Consider the following 21,579-nt stretch of genomic DNA (forward strand, 5'->3'; position numbering starts at 1 on the left):
CGTCGCATTGCCCCGCCAAGCAGCAGACCGGGCGGGTAGGGCGACGCCGCCTGCGAACGCGGGGATAGGCCACCCAACAGGCGGGCGTGCGCGCGAAGGCGGCGGTGGCCGATGTGGCGGGCGCTTTGGAGCCGTGAAGCCTGGACCTGGAGGCTTGCCTGGAGGCCGCTTCGAAGGGACGTGCCAGAAAAGGAAGAAACCAGCAGCGGTGTTTCATTCTTTTAATACCACAATACCTAACTCCAAAATGAAAATAAAAATACACTTCTAATTTATGACCAGATCTGCACTCCTCCGACGCGAAGCCTGGCCATGTCTTGACAAGAGGCAGGGAGGGGTGCCCTGCAGCACTTACTCTTTCGCACCTTCGCACTTTTCACCACGTTTTGCGAGAGTGGAAATCTTTTGGTTCACTACCCGGAATGCAATCGCAATAAACTCAAGATATTGGGATTGATTCTCGCGTAGAGTCCCCGCAGTTCCTGGGGGTGGATGGGGTCAGACCACCTCAAGACATGGGGAGACTTCTCCGAGCAGAATGTTGGTTGTCTTTATTCGAAGACTCTTTTCTCACCTCTTCCATAATATCATCAGTCATGCTAGTTGAAATAGTATCATACACCAAGGATTTATACAAACAATAAAATAATATGCATTTATAAAGATAGCGTTATATGAATACAAGTGTTCTGGACGTAACGTATAATAATGATAAAAATGAGGACAGCGCTTCGCTGTTGCGAGACCCTCTTGGAGAATTTGGGTCTCGGCCGGACTGTGAAGAACGCGTTGGCTCCTGTGCCTGAAAAAGAATTGAGAACAATTTTACCCTTTCGTTTTTTTTTAGGGTCAGATTTACAATGGAGCGGCACTTACCTTGAGAATGCTCGGGCAGTTTATTCCTCCTCCTCTTCCTCTTCCTCCTCCTCCTCTTCCTCCTCTTCCTCCTCCTCGGCGGCCTCCTCCTCCTCCTCCTCCTCTTCCTCCTCCTCTTCCTCGGCACCCCCTGCGGGCTCGTCGAGGTCCTCGTCGGCGCCTCCCTTGGGCTCCTCCTCCTCGGGGCTGTCTGGGGCGCCCTTCTTCTTGCCGGGCCTCTCGCCGAACCACTTGGGCAGCTTGGCTGTGAGAGGGAGGGGCAGTTAGCGGTCGGCAGGGTGGGGGGAAGAAAAAAATACTCCACAGACGGTAGCCAGGAGAAAAAAAGCAGAAAACCACACGAGGACAGAGAAAAGTCAAGATGCAGGTTGAAGAGAAAAAAAGGAGAGAAATAGAGCTATGTACAGAATGTTTCAGAGAAAGCACCACAGCAGGGTGAAGACGGTGTTCGGAGCGATACTCTCTCACTGTAAATATCATCTTTTCCGAAAGCACTTCAAAGTAATAATCTTAATGTCGCTGAGAAGAAGAGTTGCAGCGTCGAAAAGAGAGACAGAGGAAATTTCCTAAAGAACTTGAAGAAAAAAGACATCTAGAACTGTTGGCAATGTGAGATTTTTCTCGGTCTACTTACAAGCTGTGCGCTTCTCAAACTGTTGCGATCGCTCCGACCAGACCTTCTCCATGCTCTCTTTGGTGGAGGTCTCAAGGCCCTGCGGAGGCAGCATCAGGCAGGGTCAGCAAACAGTCCAAAAATCACCGCAGGCAAAGTCGGGGAGGGGGGGGGGCGTGCAACTGCAGAGACGCATGGCGCAGTCGGGGGTACACATGCTGTCTAGAGAAACTAACGTGGAGGGCGGGGGAGAAAGGGGGATGGGCGCTTCTGTACAGCACACACCAGGCCATGTGACATCAACAAGACAAGCGACACATCGTCTTTGTACAGTCTCGAAGCCGCTTAGTGGAAGCACCGATGCTTGCATCTCGGTCCTACTTACAAGCAGTGCGCTTCTCAAACTGATCCACCTGTTCTTTCCAAAGTTTCTCTTTCTGCTCCTGTGTTAAGGTTTCCCAGCCCTGCGTGGGTACACATAACACCAGAGTTAGCGCTAGGGCGACACAAGATGGGCATGGACACGATGCAGGGGACGGGGGCAGAGAGCTGTCCAATGGCGCTCGCTTCGGCCGGTTCAGCCCCCTCGGTGGAGCACAGACCACACGACGGCACCACGGGCCTGTACACGGGGAAAGCCAATGCAGCAGGCCAGCCGTGGGACCATGACCATGCTAATTACCTGGGGAGCGGTTCGTGAACTGATCAGTTCGTTCTTTCCACACTTTCTCCCACTGCTCACTGGACAGGACTTCCCAGCCCTGCACCATAAGACATGCAGTTCAGGTCGGCTCTGGACCGCGGAGGGAACGTTCGGGGACTAAGAGACGACACAGCCTGACCAGATAAAGTCGAGGGCAAGGGGGGCACCACGGAGGGAGGGTTTCAAAGTCATTGCAGGGGGGAGGGGGCAGGGGCAGTTCCATACGACATGGACAGACGCATTCCGGGTGGGTGGGCCACTCCCAGGCACGGTCCCCACTACAGGGGCTGCCTACTCACTTTTTCTGCGTTTTAAGAACAATTCGTTTCTCTCTTTCCAATTGTTTTCGCTGAGCTCCAAACTCACAGTTTCCCATCCCTAAGTTATCCGGAGAAATAAAGACGTGCGCATCAGACCAGCGAAAACACTAGTACAGTCAAGAACAACGCGTGTTCCAGGAGACTGTGGCCCACTGAAGAGTTCTTTGAAAATTAGAGAATATGGACAGTGAATACCGCACGAGGAATCAATTTCGAGAAAGAGAGATCAAATTATACGTACACCCTCGAAGAGCTTCTTCTTGTCCTCGTACGACCGGGTGTCCACTCGGCGTTCATATTTGGAGGCTACTTGGATCATGGGCTGCAAGGGAAAGAAACGGGGGATGAGTTAAGATAAGACAGAAGACGGTCACACGGCATCGAGGCGCCTGGCCTGCCCGTCAGACACGCGCGTGAAGCGGGTTGCATACCGGGCGGGCGCTCCAGCGAAGCGCCTTACTCGTGGCCGAGGCCTGCCCGTCAGACACGCGCGTGAAGCGGGTTGCATACCGGGCGGGCGCTCCAGCGAAGCGCCTTACTCGTGGCCGAGGCCTGCCCGTCAGACACGCGTGTGTGGCGGGTTGCCTGGGCGCTCCAGTTAGGCGCCCGACCGGTGCCGACACGCGTGTGTGGCGGGTTGCCTGGGCGCTCCAGTTAGGAGCCCGACCGGTGACGAGGCCTGCCCGTCAGACACGCGCGTGAGGCGGGTTGCCTACCAGGTGGGCGCTCAAGCGGCCCGTCACACAGGGTGCGGCGGGTTGCTACTTACGGGGTACTTTCCGGTAAGAGCTTCGGGGTCCAGACCCTTCTTCAGGGCCTTGTGCCTGAGCTGCTGCTTCTGTCGCTCCTTCAGCTCTTTTAACTGCGAGGGAGAATGGCAAATTAGTGATTTGACGTCGATTGCACGTAGGCGCTGACGTCAAACTCATTTCGACTCACGTCGTAGTCCTGGCGCTTTTGCCTCTCCTCCAAGTCGTACTTCTCGGTCTCCAGCTTGACGATCTGCTCCCACAGGTCGGCGGCCTTGAGCTGCAGCTTGTCGACGCTCATGTTGTCCAGGACGAGGGGCTTGATGCGGAACGACAGGGAGATCTTCTTCTCCTCCTCCAGCTGCTCCTTGGTCTTGTTGCGCTCAATCTGAGCTGATGAGAGGTTGAACTGCAAGGGACAAAGTTAGTGCTCTGTTTCCTTGCCTGCGGCTAAAGGCACTGTCGAACACTCACGCCCTCCTTCTTGTTGATGGTGAAGTTGGGTCCCTTGCTCTTGCTCTGCTCCTTGAGGGCGGACATCATGGCCTGGCGCTTCTTCTCGGCCTCCTCCAGGCGGCGTCTCTTCTCCTCGATGTCCCGCTGCTTCTTCTCCTCAACCTCGCGCTGCCTCCTCTCTTCCTCCTCCTTCTTGCGCTGAGCCATGCGCTTCTCCTCGTCCGCACGCATGATCTACGCCCAAACAATAAAAAAATCGGTTGCATTTGCATTTGTTTGTTTGGAACAAGTTTCTCCTTTCAAATTCAAACTGCACTCGTTTTACCTTGCGCTTGGCCTGCTTCTCCTTCAGCCTCTTGAGTTCCTCCTCTTCCTTTGACCTCTGCTTGCGCCATTCTGTGATGTACTCCTTGAGCTGTTCGTCGAGGGCCGAGCTCTTCTGTTCCTGACGCTGTGGGTCAAACGGGGACGGAAAGGGCGATCAGTTTGAGCGGCACCACCGACCAGCGTCGTGAAACCACGGGAGTGCGGAATTACCTTGACAAACTCGGGGTCTCCTTGCTTCTCATCTCCCCTGCGCGGCACGGAGGGCAGAAAGGGGAATTAGTCAGAGTCGGGTCGCGAATCAGTGCCAAGGGGAAAGGACGCAGAAAGGGGACGAATCCCCACCAACTCCAACGAGTCGATTCGTTGGTCATTTCCCCTTGCTGTGTGCACAGGGTCGAGTGGGACAGAGAATGGCTATATAGAGACGCCGGGACGAATAAGACGGAATGGCACAAAAGTAAAGAAAGAAAAAAAAACAGCAGGTTTATTATTGATGTAATAATTGTTTTCGATTGCCCGCGTAATTCACTGCAAAAAAACGTTCAGACCGCACCACTGGGGGCAATGGATGCCATTTTACACATCTTTAGTTAAACAGACCACTTAAGACAACAATTTGGTGCGGTCTAGACCACGTTTGGCCACGTTTGGTTTTCCCTTTCGAATCACAGCCAAACTAGTCTAGCCACCATTTTAACAAAACGGATCCCTTTGACCACAAAGTTGGTGTGTCTAGACCACTTTGGAGGGCAAACAGAAAATTGCTGAGGGGGGACAACAAAGGGGGGTAGTAAATATGACGACAGGGGTGATAGTTAAACTAACCACCTTGCCCAAGGGAAAAAAACAAAACCGTGAACAAACTTTTTTTTCCCTTTTGAATCACAGCAAATTTGTCCACATGAACAAAAGGATCAACTTGAAAAGCGAAAAAAGGTTCGACACACTTGAGGGAAACAGAGAGGCAAATTGCTGGGAGGACTAAAGCACAAGGAGGTAGTACAATAAGAGGCGACAGGGGGCTGCATTGTTAAGAGCTATGACCACCTTGCCCAGGCAAGACAGCGAGACCCCGAACTCCGCTCCGTGGGTGGGTCCCGCCGATTGTCCGCAGGGCGAAAGGCTCAACTCGAATCGAAGGCTCGACACACCGTGCAAATGCAAGGCGGCAAAGCGGCCTTGGGCGGCTGCCAACACTGCCAACGCGGGTTTGCAAAGCGGGACCGACGAGGGATGGGGGAAAGGTGCCAAACAACTCGAACTATATCGTGGCGGTTCGCTTCGTTCCAACGTTTAACGGGGGTTGTTCTTTATTTTTACCGTCTTAATTCGTAAAGATCAATTAAAATTGCACCACAAATTTGAACCAGTTTAGAATTAAATAGGGTGTTTGCGAATCAGGCTTAAATATCAAGTAAATTTTCGTATTTTAAGCAGTGAGAAGCAGACATGGGTGTGCGGCACGTACAAAGCACCACTGGTTACAGCGCGCAGGGGACCCAATGAGACGAAATCAGGGAAAAACTTCTTCATGGTAAATTTGACGGTGACACGAAGTAGTCACAAAACAATCGCACACATGATGTCCAGGAGACGCATTATTTTTCCGAGAAAAATGTTTATGAATATTGAACACAGAAAAGGTACATTATGAGTAGCGGTTTTTGTTAAACAATGCTTTTTACGGCTTGTTTTCGCACGAAACGATAATGAAAATAAGTGGTTGATAATAATATGTATGAACACACATCACAAACCCACAAAAACATTGATTTCCACACACTGCAGGGAATTATTACCTGAGTGATTGCCTAGGCTTACTGCTACTCGAGGAGAAACAAAAAAACAATAATAAATATCAGTTATCCACCTTTGATAAGAAAATTCCCAAAACCTCAAACGGCGTTGAAAGGGTGGAAAAATTCCCTGAGCACAAAAAATGCTCATCTTTCCCACCGTTTGAGCACTATCCATTAGGATGGGAACCTACTTGTTTATGGTGAAAACATGAACATTTTGCCGCGATTTTCTGCCTACCAATCGAATAAGACGCAACAACAGCAGTACTGATTTTGCTTCGGGAGGGGCAGCAGTAGAGGGGTGGCAAAGGCAGGAGTGGGAAAGGAGAGAGAGAAAAAGAGAGCGCGCTTAGATTTCTACCGTTGGCACATGTGCTGTAAAAAGATGCAAATGCGTAAAACTCGGGCGTTACGAGGTTTACGCAAGCCGACAATTTACTACAAAACATCTACTCTGGGTGAGTGCAGAACAACTAAGTCTACTCCTCCTTCCCGTTTTCCGAACGACGGCCAACGACCATTTAATCTGTCATACTAAATATGAGGCACGAGCAAATTGTTGAACGCACAAAAGTTCAAAATGAGCGCTTCCAAAAAAAATTATTAAAACATTTAAAAACACACAAAAAAATCATTTTCTTTGTTGCAAAAATTGCAAAGAGTGCAACGAAGATGTTTCTCACGAGACAACTTTTGGTCGGCCTTCGCGTTCTACAAATAGCCTTCTTATTCTTTACAGAATTTGCTACTGCACTTCTAAGTGTTAAGAGCACACGGCGTTGCATCTATTGCGACATTTTTCAGTGTTACGAGCAAAAATATGTTTAATAAGCACACTGCCCGAAGAACTGCGACGTTACAAAAAGAAAAACAAAAACAATGAAAGTTATCGGACTTACTCTGGCCTCCGTACGGGTTCGGGTTCCTGTTCCCTTTAGAGATAGAAGGAGGAAGGAGATCAGGAAGGCGTAACAGAAAATATAAGAAAACATTAAGACTAAGAGTAACAGGAGTGAATTTAAACGTATTTGCGCGGTTCTTAAAACATTCGTATCTAGGCCGGAGATAAGGCGCAGGACTTCCAGAAGAGAAGAGGTGTGAAAGGAAAAGGATAGACGAAAATATAAGGACCAGGGAAATATAGTTAGACCAAACGTACAGGTGGCGGTTAACTTATTTGGAAAGGGTGGATAAGGATCATTTTTTATGGGGCATATATTTGTCGGTACAGTGACAAACATGGAGAGAATGTAGTTTACATAGGTCATATAAAACCGTATACTTTAACGGAACTGATTCATATTTCCACCACAACAGTAGACAAAAACGTATATAGGATATTTTTTTTTAAAAGGACTACTGAACAGAATATTTGCCATTGATTAATAGTAAGACAATTCCACACGTATACTCTGTTTCGCACAGAGATAAGGCTTTTATGAAGTGGCCCGAAAAAGATCACTGTTTTTTTTACTGTTTAATAATTGAAAAAAAAAATGTTCTTTAACTTAGTGCATTAAAATACTTCTAAAGTTTTATTAGTTGATAAAGTTAACTTAAGTTTTGAACAACTTTATTTACGATATACTGCAGTCACAGTAAACGTCTATAGTTTTTACACCTACTGTTACCATGAGCTGAGAAGTCAGCCACCACTGCTGACTGAGGGGTACATACCTCCTACGTTGGGGGAAAGAGACAGAAGAGACAGAAATTAGAAAGATGATAGAGAAAGAAGGCAGTATGAATTACATCAGGCAGCTCTCTCAAGACTACGAGGACAAGACCAAGTCTACTTCTCCTGATAGCTAGAGAATAAAATATTTACAACTATGGCAAAATGGCCTACTTTGTAGCGAGAGAGAGGCCAAAATTCTAAAAATAGATGCATCCTACTCTTAAAAATACTTAAAAGTAATAATTGGATCTAATTCAGCAAAAGAAAGCATCAATAAAACAATAATGTAAAAAAAAGAAAATTCTTTCTTTTTTCCAGTAAAATTTATGGAGTTATTTGCGAAGCACTACTTGTTCCCAGACACGATCGAGCAGAACATTCAACCAAGAGATGAGGTGCTAAGCCAGACTTGTTTTTATTTTCTGTGTTTATTTTTGGAGGGTGCGTCCCCCGCCGCCCCCGACCGGCCCCCGACCCACGACAGGGGCCCAGCTCGTCCTTCACACCGCCTGACCAAAGCACACTGTTCTATGGTTGTCTGCTCTATCGGCCTAAGAGATCAATTTAAACCTAATGTCAGTAACGAAAGACTGAAAGTCGTGTCACTTACACTTCTTCTTCTTCCTCCTCCTCCTCACTGCAAAAGGGCACAATACAGACGAACGGTTAGCCGCGAAAATGGACAAAAACAGGGGGACTGGGGCGAGTGCGATGCAAGAATTCAACGAACGAGCAAAGGGACCAGGGCCGACAAAAAGAGGAGATCCAATTCATGCCGGCATTCCACATTCTATGGACCGAGCCGAAGATTGAGCACCCCTACCCTTAATCCTCAAATATTAGACTCATTTCTATACTTACGAGTATTGTTCCTCGTCGTCGGACATGGTTGGAAGGGGTTAAAAGGCTGCAAAAGAAAAAGGGCGTTAGGGACTTGATGCAACGGCGTGAACCGCGACGTGTACCCAACGACCATCCAGAGTGGTCCATTTTATTTCGCACCACTCGCTCCGCCGGGAAAATGGAAAAGCCGAGATGGTTTCCCTACGCGTTTCGTGCGAAGGTGCAGCCTTTCCGTGGCGACCACCGGTTCCACTTTTAGCCCGTGCGCCGACGGGGCGTTGCTGGTGCCTCCTCGACCCCAATTTAGCCCGCCCCGCCCCGCCACCCCGCCCCGCCCCGCCGCGCCACGCAGCGCCACGCCCGGTCAGCCGGCGCGCGCACTCAGCCAACCCTTATACAGGCAGCAAGAAACATGATCGTGGCGCGGCCGCCGTCCCGGACAACATGTCCATCACGACGTCAGCCGGCAGTGCTGCACGCGGTGCACGGCTCCAGTCCAGTCCGGCCAAACGCACGGCCTCGTTCTCGTCCACACGAGTGTCACCACCGGTCACTACGCGGCAGGGCCTCGGCAGAGCCCGGCAGGGCGAGCTGCGGTCAGTCCGGCCTCGACCACGGCACTATGACACACACGAAGCTTGCAATGAAGTGGTGACGGCGGCCTTTCCGGCGCCACAGGAGCAGCAGGTAAAATCCACAAGGAGCGGCAGCCGAAGAAGAAGGAGCAGCACAGAGTGGAGTCTCAAGTCGCACGGCGAGACACTTTTTCACTCGCTTTTACACACGCTTTTGCACTTTTGCACTTACACTGAAGCTCAACTAAAGAGAGGGCACACGCGGTCCGGCGGTGTTCCGACAAGGGAGTGCGAGGAGACAGGGATCCGGGACCGCGACGAGGCTGGCCCCCCTCGGAATGTGTGGTGGTGGGGGCAGGGGTGGGGTCGGAGGGTGGCCCCTACCCCCACCGGGCGCTAGCCGCGCCGGCCCCCTCCCGTCCGCACCACCGCACACATATTTAGAACGGCACAGTGGGCTGGTCCGCGCCGTGGTCGCCGCCGTGGCGCCCGCCCCGTCCCCCGCCTCACCCACCGCCCAGCAGGCCTCGGGGATCGCGTTCCCACAACAAAATGTGCCGCCTCTGCCTCCCCCGTCATTGTCAACCCACCAGAGACACCCCCCCCCCTGCCCCGCGACGCGGCCCCGCGGGAGCACGGCGCCGGCGAGCAGGGCGTCCAAGCCTTCAGCCTCCCTTCAGGTGCACGGTCGTCTTGAAATGAATGCCGGCGCGCACCGCGCACGCCGAGGCGCACGCCGCCCTAAACTTGCCCCCGATGTCACGTCGCCGACGTCGCCCCATCCCTCTCCGACAAATGGAGTGCCTGTCTGTCGAGCGAGCCGCGACCGAATGCAGGCCAATGCAGGCCGCGCAGAGTGCATACAGATGGGCCGCAGGTGCGACGGGCTGGGCTGCACTTGTGCACTTGTCAACGCGTCCAACGCGCACGCCACGCGCAGGCACAGGTGTGGCCCAGGCCCCCGGCGCCGCTGGGACAGCCTTGCTGGTGGAGCCAGACGCCATCGCTCCGACTGGGCCCGTCACACACTGTCATGGACACGGCTCCAAATGATTCCAATGCCTCCGCAGATGTCTTCTTTCCACTTTTCAAGGGGCCCTCTGGTGCTATTCCAGGCCGTCCGCCAACATGACTGCGGCAAAAAAGTGCCAAATTATACAAAAATTTGTTGTTTTTTTAATTTTTTTTTTAAGTTGTCGAACGACGAGCGATCCACGCTGCCGGGTTCGAAACGAGACCAGGACGAGGGCCCTACGGGGGTCCAGCTTCAGGAGCGACCCCCGCACTCAATACCAGAATTTGAGTCCTGGGGCTGGGCGGCCTGCGAGGGCCAGGCCAGGCAGTGCCAGGGCGCCAGGGCCAGGATGCCGGCGATCATTTGTTTACCGGCGTTTGCAGCACTTGGGCCCGCCCCGCCCCGCCCTGGCCCACCTTGCTTGATTGCAAACAGGGCCTTCGTCACTCCGTCTCTCTCGCACTTATGGTGCGCAGGGGTGCGAGAGACAGAGCGTCGCTGGCCTGCCGGCTCCACCGCGTCGGTCGCCCCTCGGGCCGCCCCCAGGAATAGCCGCCCTCTGCGCCACATTGTGTGCGGATCCCGGCAATCATTCCCACGGGACTTCAACCAGTGCGACCCCGTGGACCGTCGCAGCCCCCAGCCCTCAGCGGCCAGAGCCCCCGGCAGGGTAGGCCGCGCGGCTCGCAGCCGTGCCGCGCTGCTGCCTACGCCGCATACCATTACCATTAAGGGCTAGACCACACATGGCGGCCGGCACACCGCGCAGCGCGTCGTCGGTCCGGCGCCTTCTTCTCGGAGTGTAACGTTTCCGTCGGTATATTGGTGCGATATCGGTTCGGTGGCAACGGGGCCCCGCCCCGCCCCGCCACACGCAGACCCGGTGACCCAGAGGGCGGCGCGCCGCGGCGGAAGGGGGCGTCGCGTCCCGTCCTGTCTCAGGATCATCACGCCCTGTGCGAAACGGAGGCGAGATCATCGGAGGAGGGAGGGATCAGGGACTGCGGGGCGCTGTGGGGCCTGCGGCCTCTCCCCGATCGTGGGTGGAGTTGGAGGGGCGCGGCGCTGCCGCTCTCAGGCCGCCTCAAAATATCCCCCTTTCGTGTTGACGCGGCGCCGCGGCGGCAGCGGTACGCCGGTGGCCGCGCTGCTGGGGCTCGAACCCTCGCCGTCGATGGCGTAGCAACTGGCGGCCTCCCCCAACGGCCGCACGGCGTACGCCACTGAAGCGCCGCTCCGCCGCCCCGCGAACCCACAGAGCGATTGTTGGCGAGGCACGGCCCGGCACGGCCAGGCACGGCCCCACCCCATGCAGGTGCTCTGTTGCCACGAAGGCACGAAGGGCAGGTGCACCAGAGCGGAGGGTGGCGGAGGGCCGCGGCCCGCGCGTGAAAGGCTTTCGCTCGGCATATTTTTAATTCCCCTCCCTGGCTGCCGGTGACACAACTGCAGGGCGAAGACGCGTCTTGATTGCATGGCGTTGTTCCTCTGAGGCAGTGGCCGTCCGGCCGGTTCGGCCATTTGGCACGCCGCTTGCCGCCGCTTGCCGCTCGCCGGGCGATGGCGGCCGCAGTGCCGGCTGGCGACTTCCCCGGGGGGCAGTGCAGCCCAACCGTGCAGCCCGGGCCTGGCCGGGCCCGGCCTGGCCACACCGGACGGACCAACGACTCCGTGGAGCCTGGCCGGTGCGCGGTGCGTGGGCACAGGGCGCTGGCGGTGCTGCGCGCGCGCAAAGACCGCCGAGCTCGCCGAGCTCGCCCTGACCCCTGACCGCCAGGCGCCATATAAGGGTGCGGGGGAGCAACGCGAGAAGGGGACGCCCCCCGATGCCGTCATCGCGTCAGGCGCGCCTCCCTCTCCCCCACTTCTTTTTCCCCGCTTCTGAGGGGGCACGGCCGGCCGGCCAGCCGGGCTGGTCGCGATGCTTGTGTTTCTGCCACCCCCTCCCCCTCCCCCTCTCGTTCTCCCTTTTGGCTTTCGCACTCATTTCAAAGGGGCCGGCCAGGCGCTGCGGACGCTGCGCGCAGGCCTGGCTGCCTCGGTGGTACGGCGGCGCAAACACACGGCACACACCCACACCGACCCCGACCGCCAAACGTCACCGGCATCCTGCTGCATCCTGTTGCATATCCTGCAACCTGCACGTCCTCCACTTGGCGCACAAATTTCCTTCCCAGTAGATAACGTTGTTGGGGGGGGGGGGAATCATTTTAAAAACGCATTGAAAACAGAAGGTGGTTTTTTATTGCACGAAAGAAAGGCAGTCTGGCGGGGGTGCCGCCTGGCTACTGGAGGCAGAGGGCCAGCATGGCGAGGGGCGTCATCACGGACAGCAGCAGGGCGGGCGCCACGCCGGCGGCGGTGCCCTTGGAGGGACTCTTGTTGGCCTCCTGCAGGAACTCGTACAGAGGCTGGAAGTACTCCAGCATGGCCTTGCCCGACATCTCGGTGCCGTTCGTCATGGCCAGCATCGTCTCCGTCCAGTGCACCGAGGAGCCCAGCTTGAGGCCGGCGCTGTGGGCAGAAAGGGTGTCAGTGAGACAAGGAGCACGGGGCGCGGTCACGCGAGTCGCGTCAGCGGCCGACTGCGGCCGACCACACACCACGCCGTCAGCGTATTCGGCGGCTCGAGGTTTGGGGCGCGGAGCTGCGCGGAGCCCGATTGTCCAAGCCAAGAGGCGTGCCAGCCCAAGTGGCTGACTAGGCGTCTACTATCTAATCCGCCGAGATTAAACAACGTGACGAATCGGACGGGCTTGGCAGTGGCGTGCCATGCCAGTGAGTACGTACGCGAGCTTCTTTCCTGCGGCGCGGCTCTGGTAGAAGTCGCACGTGTGGAGCGGGGCGGAGTTGGCGTCGCTGGGGTCGTACTGGCCGGCCTCGATGCACAGGGCGCGGTAGAACTGGAACTCCAGCACGCCGGCCACGAAGTACCTGACAAAGCAAGAACGTGTGTTATTTGCTTCCGCCAGTACCACCGGAAAATAAAAACTAAAGTGCGCGGACTCACGAGATGTATTTCGAGTCCGCGGGCACGTGGTACTTGGCGCCAGGGTCGAAGTCGTTCTCGGTGCGCTCCAGCGGCGGGCTGAGCAGCTGGTACTTCTCCTTAAGCTCCCACCAGCGCTTGTTCCACTCGGTCTCCTTCGTGGCGCCGGAGAAGACGTCCCACCGCCACATGTCCACCAGCAGGCCGAACGGCATGAAGGCCACCTTCTCGAGGGCCATCTTCATGAGCGCGTTGACGCGGCTCTCCTTGGTGTCCGCGTAGTTGCTGAGCAGCTTGACGGTCTGCAGGTGCTTGGGGGTGTCCACCGAGAGGGCGATCGTGTCCCCGATGGCCTCGTGGAAGCCAGGGTTGGCGCCGTCCCTCAGCACGTAGGGCAGGTGCGCGTACTGCTGGTAGTACTGGATGTGGCCCATCTCGTGGTGGATGGTGCGGAAGTCGTCCTGGTTGATCTTGGTGCACATCTTGATCCTGGCGGAACGAGAGCGAGGCATGACACACTGCGTGGCCGTGACGCCGAGACGTCGTGACGCGGTCACGTCCAACCCACCGGAAGTCCTTGCCGTCGCAGAAGTCCCAGGCCGAGGCGTGGCACGTCACCTCCCTGCCGTCGGTGGGCTTCTCGATGAGGGCCTTCTCGCCGTAGCACATGCCGTTGGGCAGCAGCCCCATGGACTGGTAGAAGTCGTCGGCCTTCTCGAACATCTTCTTGGGCGTGTAGTTCTGTCGCAGCAAGCGTTGGGGCATTACTTCAAGTTCAATACGTTTTAGAAACAAAATAATGCTGAGTCGAACCTGCTCTTGCAGCGCCCCAGTGACATCGTAGGACGAGGCGTTGGGGTAGGGGACGAGCAGGTCGTACAGGTTGATCCAGGTCTGGCCCCACATGTTGCCGAGCACGTGCGCGGGGATGAGCGTGCTGTCGGCGGCTATCTTGTCCGGGTACTGCTTCTTGAGCCTGTTGAGCGTGTACGTGTGCAGCTCCTTGTAGAGCGGCGCCACCTCCTGCCACAGCTTGTCGATGGCGTTCTCGAAGTCGTCCACCTCGTAGGTAGACTGCCACATGGCGCCCATGTCCGCGAAACCTGGCATGCAATCGGCGTCAAAAGTAGTTTCGCGTTCTCGTGCTCGCAAGGGAGGGAGGGAATAGGGGATGCTCACCGTTGGCCTTGGCGGCCTCGTTGGACAGCGCGACGTAGTCCTTGTAGTCCGTGCGCATCAGCTTCCCGGACGCGTCGTGCCAGCCCTTCCAGATGTACAGCAGCTCGTCGTAGTCCCGGCTGGTGGTGATGACCTCCTCGATGCCCGGGTCCAGGTTCAGGCCCTCCGTGGCGAGGTCGCAGCTCTGCTTCTTGTAGGGGCACACCTTGGCCGTGCTGTACGTCGTCTGCATGCTAAGCAGGCGGTCGTTGAGCACGGAGTACTTCTCCGTGGTGAGGGCCGCCGTGCCCAGCGACTTGAGGAAGTGCACCTGGCGCCGCAGCTCCGCGTCCTTGATGTCGTTCTCGTCCAGGTCCTTGAAGTACTTCTCCCAGTGCTGCTGCGTGAAGGTGGCCAGGGCCAGCGTCGCTTTGTTCTGCGCAAGAAAGGCGGTGTAATCGTTGCGAGTGGCCCAGTAAACCCAGTCCCAGAGCGCGGGAGCCGGGAGCGCCTGAACGGCCCGGGGTAGGCAACCCATCCTACTTACATAGGCCTCAGTGGTCGCTGGGTTCGTCAGGTCCACGTTGTAGTTCCACTCGGCCTCGTTGGCCTGGTTGCAGGCGGCGGTGGCGCCCTTCTCGTACTCGCCATCCAGGAACAGCCTGAGGGCGTGCTCGTCCGCGAAGGGGCTGGCGCCCAGCGCCTTGGCGGTCTGGTTGACGGCCTGGTTGACGGCACGGGGCGAGCGGCTCAGGCGGTCCCAGCCTCCGCGCACGCAGCGGGCTGCAGCACCGCCGAGGCACAGCGCGGCCACCAGCCCGACGAGCCAGAGCACTGGCGACTTCATCTGCAGTCAGAAGTCCAAAGAGGCTCAACACGAAGACCAAGGTGCCGCACGACCTGACACCAGGGTGCTTGATAAGCTGCCTGCATTTCTCTCAAAGAGCACACAACACTTGATAAGCTGCCTGCCTTTCTCTCAAAGTGATAAAATGACGACTCAAATAGGAGACACGATTAGTATCGAGTCCTTGGCTGGAGGCAGCAGGCAGCTCCGACGTCGATGTTTCTCACCTTGAACCAGCGCGCGACACTGACGAGGACGAACTAGCCGCAATAGAGTTTCGGCTGGGTAAGTGGAACAACTTACTTCTGTTATCTCGGAGGCTTTATCTGAGATTATCCTTTTATGGTAGGCCGAAGAAGCATCATGTATTCTTAATTAATTGATTGCAACTGTGGGCACATTGATTAGTTTTGAGATTGATGGGGTATGTTTTGGCCTCCAATACGAGGTTTAAAAGGTTCTGAACAGGGAAAGCGACTATGTAGAGATTTTACTTGCCTACAGGGAACGGGTTGCTGCAGCGAATTTGGTAATGTGATCACCCAGGGCAAATTTGATTTTAGCATTCTATAGGACAAAAAGAATACTATGTTGGTAGGAACAGAGTTGAATAACAGCATTAACAAGAACTTAGTTTAATTGGATGTTTTGGAAGAAAGTTAACATGAGAGGAACTTGTCTTAGATTTAAAAATAAAGGTGACAAAAGACCTACTTAAGTTTATGTAGTAAGAAAATGACAATCCGACATAATTGTGCCTGTTCTGAATAACATTTCAGATTACTAAGCGAAATAGAGGAATTTGCTACAATATATCACCAATAAATGTCAAATTTGGAAAATTATAGGATGTGGAATGTGCCTCCAATGTACCTCACACATCAGTTGGAAGTATATCAGGAATCAAGTACTTGCACAGTTCCTCTTCACTTTTAATAAATTGTACTTTGCTGGATGTAGTTTCATCTAGCCTGCAAGGGAAGAAAAATACCAAAATGAGACAAATAGAAACAGATGTATTTTTAGTAGTTTTATTATTTTTATTAATATTATCAATCACCATCCTTTGACCACAGTCCAAAATCCAGAAAAGAGGGCAGGGGCGTTAATCATCAGACATATTCCGAGACGTTCAGGATAACGCATGCCAAGCCAGACCAAATTTTTGAGGACTTGAAAATCCGTGTAGCTCAATCCAAAATTTTTCAGATTTAAGACAACACACAAATTGTCAATAACTTCTTCACAACACATTTTGCACCCCTCTTCCTAAAATGAAATAAAAATACAGTTGTTCATACAAATAAATTAACAAAGAACAGTAAAGAAAAACCTTACCAAGCAATACACAATGAACTTTGTGAGCTCATCAATGTTTCCATCATTTACATTGTGATTTTTTGCTGAGAAATAAATTACTGGGCGACCACTTATGTCACGATGCTTCAGCACTTTGGCTATATTTTTTTTCATGTACTTTTGAACAAGAGGACTGGTCTCTGTTAATTCAGCCAGACCATATTCAACTCGCCACTTATTGGTCTTCAAAATTTCCTAGAATATTATAAAAATAATATTCATGAAAGTTGTACACTTTATTGAATTCCTGATCAAACCTTTGCTTTACCATAAATGCATCATCAACAGTTTTGAACGCACGCAGATATCGTTTAAGGGAAAAGTCATTGTGGTACTGTTGAGGGTCAACATCAGAGATCAATTTCATCCTTTCTTTCAACGCTTTCAAATCATCTTCATTAACTGGTTTCGGTGAGAAAGCCATGGTGTATCTAGAAAATAAGGATAACATGAATTGAATAGGGGTGTGGAGAAATGTTATCTAAAAATCTGTTAGCCAAACCATTAGTAAGCCAAAGAACCTCATTTTCAGCCCATACTGGCCTCATACCAAATGGGCTCAGTTGAGTTTCACAAGGGCTTGGGGCCAGTGACATCTCCAACTTATAGATGTTTCTTACCTTGAACCAGTAGATGGCAGTGGCAGGGACGAACTAGCAACTATAGAGTTTCAGATGAGTAAGTGGAGCACTTCTGTTATCTTGGAGGCACCATATCTAAGATAATACTTTTGTAGTGGCTTTGGGTCTGATATATTCTTTCATTTCCTTCATGTATTATGTGGAATGTAGAAGACAAAGCAAAATCAAAACATTTGGCTTTTCAAATCGTTTATTTCTGGGACAGTGCATAAGGGATAATTGTCCACATACATCAGGAACATAAAAGATTGTACATCACATCAGTCATGCAGATCTAGTGCATTAGCATAAGGGAATGCTGGCAAGTTTACCAACAAAGTTGTTCATACAGAATTGAACTTGAAAAGTTAAACTGCAGTGCTCTATATGTACTACAGTTAAATTTGTTGAGCGCATCATGACACAAATGCAAAAAAGTAGAACAAATGATTTAGCTTCCAAAATAGATGAAACAGCCATCGAATTTAACAACCTTCAACAATGATCGGGATTTTCTTCATAAGGGCTAGAAAATTATACTAGAAGCAATTTCGTTGTTTAGGCAACAAATGATGTGAGAAAACGGAAGAGGTGATGTTAAGGACTAAAATTAAGTAGTTTTCAAGAACAGAACTACTAGTCAGGTAACTTTCAATTATCAAACTAATGGCAAAGGTACATAGCAATAGATAGCAAAGGCAATGCATAGAGGTGCTTATACAATTTTGGCTGCTAAGCAAGCACGTAACAAGTAATAAACACATTTAAGTTGCAAGCCGTTTCAAACAAACAATATCTCTCTTCACATTTGAAATAGATTAAATACCTTAAAATACAGAGGTCTAAAATAATCTGATTTAAAGGACAAAAATAATGGAACACGAGTCAATTGTTACCTGGCATATAACATTTTTCTGATAGGCCATTGATTCAAGTTTTCTGACATTACCCTCGAAAATAAATACATATTTGAGTTAATAGTAAGAAAATGCAACAAAAAGAGCAACATGGCACATTCCATACAATTCTTAAGACATTTTAAAAAGTTAATGGTTGTACTGTAGTAGCTTTCACAGTAAGAGTTTAAAATAAATCTTAAGAGTATGGAACATTGTCTCCTTTTTTAGGATACAGAAGATGAGCCGTCAACTCAAAACCAAGTCTAAGTTGACCTCTAGCTTTCACAGTAAGACTTTAAAATAAATCTTACCAGTATGGAACATTGTCTCCTCTTTTGGGGACACAGAAGATAAGCCAGAACTCGAACCCAACACTCAGTTGACCTCAAGTCAGAGTACGTTTGGGGGCTCAGGTTGGGCCTCAGACCATGAGGTCTCATGTTCTGCAGGCCCTTTTTAGGACAAAACAAGTATAGAAAATAAAGGTTAAAGTAGCGTACAAACAAAACTTAAGCACACATACACACACACAGAGAAAATGCTGATACTAAATTATAAAATGATGCAAAAGGTCACACAGCAGTTATGAACAAGCTTGGAACAAATTCATATTCTATTCTACTTTCATTATATTTCATCACAGATCTACAGGAGATTGACCTAGAAAAGATTTAAACTTTCACAGTGTGTTACCTGACTACGTTTCTTCTTACAGCCAATACTTTAGGTTCAAAAAATACTACATGGTTTGGAACACAGTTAAATTACAATGCACAAGGAATGGAAGAACATGGCATAGACAATGCAGACAAAAGTAGCCTAGAACTTTTAAATACAGTTTGTTTCAGTGGTAGTATGTTAGCTAACAGGGACTTTTCTCAGCTTTTTTTATGGCAAAAAAAACAAAAAAACATAACATTGGCAGGAGAGCAACATATTTAAAATAAAAAACAAAACAGAAAACAGTCAAGGAAAAAATTGTGCCCTTTCAGAACAATGGAAGAAGAACTTGCCATAATATAAGACTACTGTAAATTAATTTAAAATTAGGAAAAGATAGGATGTGAAATTTTATAAGATTTAAAAATTTGGGTAGGTTGTCTTCTTTGCAAGCGAAGTACTTTAAACATCACTTGGAAGAATATCAGGTATCAAGTACTTGCAGAGTTCCTCTTCACTATTAACAAATTGAACTTTACTGGATGTATTTTCATCTAGCCTGGAAGGGAACAAGAAGACCAAAATAAGATAAATACATTAAAGAGTATATGAAAGCATTTGCATTAATGATCAGCATTGGAGACTTTACCATCCTTTGATTACAGCCCAACAACCAGAAAAGAGAGCAGGGGCATTTAGTATCAAACATATGCCGAGACGTTCAGGATAATGCTTGCTAAGAAGCCAGATCAAATTTTTCAGGACTTGATAATCCATGCAGCTCAATCCAAAATCTTTGAGATCAAAAACGATGCACAAATTGTCCACAACTTCTTCAAAACACTTCTTACATGCCTCTTCCTGAAATTAAACAAAATTAATTACTGTCCATTAAAAATAAAGACAGAAAGAAACTTTAGGTCAATAAACAAAAAACTCACCAGACAATACACAATGAACTTTGTGAGCTCATCAATGTCCCTATCATTTACATTGTGATTTTTAGCAGGGATATAAACTACTGGGCGACCATTCATGTCACGATGCCTCAGTACTCTGGCTTTGTTTTGATCCATGAACTTTTGAACAAGAGGACTAGACTCTGTTAATTCCGACAGACCATACTCAACTCGCCACTTATTAGTCTTCAAAATTGCCTGGAATATTTTAAGATTATTATTACTGGTGAACGCTGTTAACCATAAGATGTTAACGAAGGCCATGCTCTACCTTAAATGCATTATCAACTGTTTTGAATGCTCGCAGATACCGTCTAAGAGAAAAGTCATTGTGGTACTGTTGGGGGTCAGCATCAGAGATCATTTTCATCCTTTCTTTCAATGCTTTCAAATCATCTTCATTGACTGGTTGTGGTGAGGTGGTTGAAGCCATGGTTTATCTAGAAAATTAACATGACATGCATAAGATGCAATGAAACGCCTTATTCCATTTCTTGCACATAATAAAAGAAGATGATAATCCATTACTTAAAACTTAATGGAGGAGGGGAAACTCGATTTTATTTCATACAATTCAAGCCTAACCTATACTACTACTACTTTATTTGTACTTTCTTAAGAAAGTATGACGCATACATGGATGTGTTTCGTGTTGGATTATATTCAGATGTTGTATTTCTGAACATTGGTATCATGACATATAAATGCCACAAAGGGGAACAGATTGAAAACTTATGCAAAGGCTAGGAAAACAATCGATGCATTGTAAGGTTTCTACATCGCGGGTAGTTTCTTTGTCCCCCGATATTTACTCACCAAATCCAAAACGCACTTTAAACTGTTAAACCTGATAAATCGACGGATACTGGTCACAGTGGGCTCCAAGTGTTGTAAGTCGAAGGCAGACAACCACCATCTGTTGATACCCAGCGAGTGTGTCAAATCGCCACTACAGCCTGCTGTACGAGGGGGGCGAGGGGGAACGCCAATGCTATCCTTCGAGTGCGAGAGAGAGAGAGGGAGGATATCATTTTCTCTTTGAGTGCAACAACTACAGCGCTGCGAGGGAAGTCACCAGCGAATTAATAAAAATCGGCTGTCGAAATTTTGATTGCCCGTCTGATTGATTGATAACTCTCAGGCGCGCGTCCCCAGGATTTTCTTCCAGGGGGGCATGCTATACTTTTTGCATACCTTCAGGCGGGTTGACTGCGGGTTGCCTACTTTAGGGCGATTGCGATTAATGCCTCGGAGGTCGTGACCCGAGTGATCAACCCCTGCGTACCCACCTAATAATCCTAAAGTTGGTTCTCCTACCCCACCACCCCAGTGATGAGCAGAGGACAGGTGGGGGGTGCAGGTGTAGCTCCCCAACTCGGACAAATGCCGTGCCACCCACCCCTCTTTTATCACAGCACTGCCAATGTACGGCTCTGCACTGCAGGTGTGCATGTGAGCACATGTCCTTTCACTTGTTAAATACGAATTTTAGTATGAATGTCCAGTCCCCACATTCTCTGCTTGAGGCCCAATAATGGTTCAATGTCTACTAAAAATTTAATTTATACTGAGTCTATTGATTCATCAAAACAACATCAGTTTGTTTTGTGCAAACAATGACAGAATTATCAATGGGTAATGAATTGAAGATGGAAGAGGGTAATGTGTGAATGATTGTTGGTAGGTCAAGGTATGTAGACATAAAATAAAAATCAAGATAAACAAAAGTCAGTCTTTATTTTCTCATTATTTGTTCAATTCTTAAAGCTTGCAGCAGGAGGATACCTGAAATAGAAATGTTTTAAGCCAAGCAATAGCCTCTATACCATGGTAAAACTAAAATCCAAATCCAAATCCAAAGATTATCGGTTTGGAGATAGAGCTGAGTGCCTAAGGGCCCTTACCCAGCCCTTAGCCAGCCGCCAGCCATAGCATCAGTGTCACCAAAGCAACACTTATGCTCTCAATTATACTAAGTGACATATTTCACAACAAATTAAAGTTAAAACAAATAAATAAATAAACAACTGGAGACAAACTACCTGACTTGATTCTAGTTGCACCATGGTGGTTTAAAGAACTTCTTCACTAACAATTTTCATAAATTTAACAGACAAACAAGTGAAAAAAAAGA

At 50.2% G+C, this 21,579-nt stretch overlaps 4 protein-coding genes across 18 annotated transcripts; all 4 read right to left on the reverse strand.

The window, feature by feature from the left end:
* Positions 1 to 207: 207 nt before the first annotated feature.
* On the reverse strand, positions 208 to 9,318 carry LOC117650527 (troponin T). 12 transcript variants are annotated; one of them, XM_034394018.1, is made up of 13 exons: positions 9,172 to 9,318; positions 8,383 to 8,428; positions 8,132 to 8,158; positions 5,844 to 5,870; positions 4,255 to 4,291; positions 4,043 to 4,168; positions 3,736 to 3,951; positions 3,452 to 3,670; positions 3,282 to 3,374; positions 2,754 to 2,834; positions 1,875 to 1,953; positions 877 to 1,120; positions 208 to 802 (listed from the first exon to the last, which is right to left on the reverse strand). In XM_034394018.1, exons 2-12 carry the CDS (start codon positions 8,406 to 8,408, stop codon positions 897 to 899), a joined length of 1,155 nt encoding a protein of 384 aa, XP_034249909.1. In that variant the 5' UTR covers positions 8,409 to 8,428; positions 9,172 to 9,318; the 3' UTR covers positions 208 to 802; positions 877 to 896. The 12 variants fall into 12 exon arrangements, with proteins under 12 accessions (XP_034249909.1, XP_034249907.1, XP_034249904.1 ...); XM_034394016.1 differs by lacking the exon at positions 5,844 to 5,870 and adding an exon at positions 6,743 to 6,775; XM_034394013.1 differs by lacking the exons at positions 1,875 to 1,953; positions 5,844 to 5,870 and adding exons at positions 1,511 to 1,589; positions 6,743 to 6,777 and having other exon boundaries at positions 8,131 to 8,158.
* Positions 9,319 to 12,175: 2,857 nt separating this feature from the next.
* LOC117651373 (angiotensin-converting enzyme-like) lies at positions 12,176 to 14,963 on the reverse strand. Its single transcript, XM_034395366.1, has 7 exons — positions 14,649 to 14,963; positions 14,123 to 14,537; positions 13,757 to 14,046; positions 13,512 to 13,684; positions 12,965 to 13,432; positions 12,745 to 12,888; positions 12,176 to 12,468 (listed from the first exon to the last, which is right to left on the reverse strand). Exons 1-7 carry the CDS (start codon positions 14,946 to 14,948, stop codon positions 12,240 to 12,242), a joined length of 2,019 nt encoding a protein of 672 aa, XP_034251257.1. The 5' UTR covers positions 14,949 to 14,963; the 3' UTR covers positions 12,176 to 12,239.
* Positions 14,964 to 15,007: 44 nt separating this feature from the next.
* LOC117651376 (CRAL-TRIO domain-containing protein C3H8.02-like) lies at positions 15,008 to 17,054 on the reverse strand. 3 transcript variants are annotated; one of them, XR_004588100.1, is made up of 7 exons: positions 16,928 to 17,054; positions 16,576 to 16,738; positions 16,287 to 16,502; positions 16,009 to 16,217; positions 15,822 to 15,919; positions 15,447 to 15,515; positions 15,008 to 15,337 (listed from the first exon to the last, which is right to left on the reverse strand). XR_004588100.1 is itself a non-coding variant. In XM_034395373.1 (6 exons), exons 2-5 carry the CDS (start codon positions 16,729 to 16,731, stop codon positions 15,823 to 15,825), a joined length of 678 nt encoding a protein of 225 aa, XP_034251264.1. In that variant the 5' UTR covers positions 16,732 to 16,738; positions 16,928 to 17,054; the 3' UTR covers positions 15,008 to 15,515; position 15,822. The 3 variants fall into 3 exon arrangements, 2 of the variants coding, with proteins under 2 accessions (XP_034251264.1, XP_034251263.1); XM_034395373.1 differs by having other exon boundaries at positions 15,008 to 15,515; XM_034395372.1 differs by lacking the exons at positions 15,008 to 15,337; positions 15,447 to 15,515 and having other exon boundaries at positions 15,568 to 15,919; positions 16,928 to 17,053.
* A 66-nt stretch (positions 17,055 to 17,120) lies between these two features.
* Positions 17,121 to 20,699, reverse strand: LOC117651375 (CRAL-TRIO domain-containing protein C3H8.02). 2 transcript variants are annotated; one of them, XM_034395370.1, is made up of 5 exons: positions 20,262 to 20,699; positions 19,717 to 19,885; positions 19,428 to 19,643; positions 19,136 to 19,347; positions 17,121 to 19,045 (listed from the first exon to the last, which is right to left on the reverse strand). In XM_034395370.1, exons 2-5 carry the CDS (start codon positions 19,876 to 19,878, stop codon positions 18,949 to 18,951), a joined length of 687 nt encoding a protein of 228 aa, XP_034251261.1. In that variant the 5' UTR covers positions 19,879 to 19,885; positions 20,262 to 20,699; the 3' UTR covers positions 17,121 to 18,948. The 2 variants fall into 2 exon arrangements, with proteins under 2 accessions (XP_034251261.1, XP_034251262.1); XM_034395371.1 differs by lacking the exon at positions 20,262 to 20,699 and adding an exon at positions 19,974 to 20,238.
* Positions 20,700 to 21,579: the final 880 nt, after the last annotated feature.

The sequence above is a fragment of the Thrips palmi genome, unplaced genomic scaffold (assembly GCF_012932325.1).
Source record: "Thrips palmi isolate BJ-2018 unplaced genomic scaffold, TpBJ-2018v1 HiC_scaffold_5, whole genome shotgun sequence".
Lineage (NCBI taxonomy): Eukaryota > Metazoa > Arthropoda > Insecta > Thysanoptera > Thripidae > Thrips > Thrips palmi.

What these genes read in the sequence shown, in the direction of transcription:
- LOC117650527 (XM_034394013.1), bottom strand. Translation starts at nt 8,408, where the DNA reads ATGTCCGACGACGAGGAACAATACTC. An exon ending in GACGACGAGGAACAATACTC is followed by an intron (nt 8,159 to 8,382) that starts GTAAGTATAGAA and finishes GCCCTTTTGCAG; the next exon opens with TGAGGAGGAGGAGGAAGAAG. An exon ending in AGAAGAAGCTCTTCGAGGGT is followed by an intron (nt 1,590 to 2,753) that starts GTACGTATAATT and finishes CTGCCTCCGCAG; the next exon opens with GGCCTTGAGACCTCCACCAA.
- LOC117651376 (XM_034395373.1), bottom strand. Translation starts at nt 16,731, where the DNA reads ATGGCTTTCTCACCGAAACCAGTTAATGAAGATGATTTGAAAGCGTTG. An exon ending in AGTTCATTGTGTATTGCTTG is followed by an intron (nt 16,218 to 16,286) that starts GTAAGGTTTTTC and finishes ATTTCATTTTAG; the next exon opens with GAAGAGGGGTGCAAAATGTG. An exon ending in TGGACTGTGGTCAAAGGATG is followed by an intron (nt 15,920 to 16,008) that starts GTGATTGATAAT and finishes CTTCCCTTGCAG; the next exon opens with GCTAGATGAAACTACATCCA.
- LOC117651375 (XM_034395370.1), bottom strand. Translation starts at nt 19,878, where the DNA reads ATGGCTTCAACCACCTCACCACAACCAGTCAATGAAGATGATTTGAAA. An exon ending in AGTTCATTGTGTATTGTCTG is followed by an intron (nt 19,348 to 19,427) that starts GTGAGTTTTTTG and finishes GTTTAATTTCAG; the next exon opens with GAAGAGGCATGTAAGAAGTG. An exon ending in TGGGCTGTAATCAAAGGATG is followed by an intron (nt 19,046 to 19,135) that starts GTAAAGTCTCCA and finishes GTTCCCTTCCAG; the next exon opens with GCTAGATGAAAATACATCCA.
- LOC117651373 (XM_034395366.1), bottom strand. Translation starts at nt 14,948, where the DNA reads ATGAAGTCGCCAGTGCTCTGGCTCGTCGGGCTGGTGGCCGCGCTGTGC. An exon ending in CAGCGACCACTGAGGCCTAT is followed by an intron (nt 14,538 to 14,648) that starts GTAAGTAGGATG and finishes TTTCTTGCGCAG; the next exon opens with AACAAAGCGACGCTGGCCCT. An exon ending in GCCGCAGGAAAGAAGCTCGC is followed by an intron (nt 12,469 to 12,744) that starts GTACGTACTCAC and finishes TTCTGCCCACAG; the next exon opens with CGCCGGCCTCAAGCTGGGCT.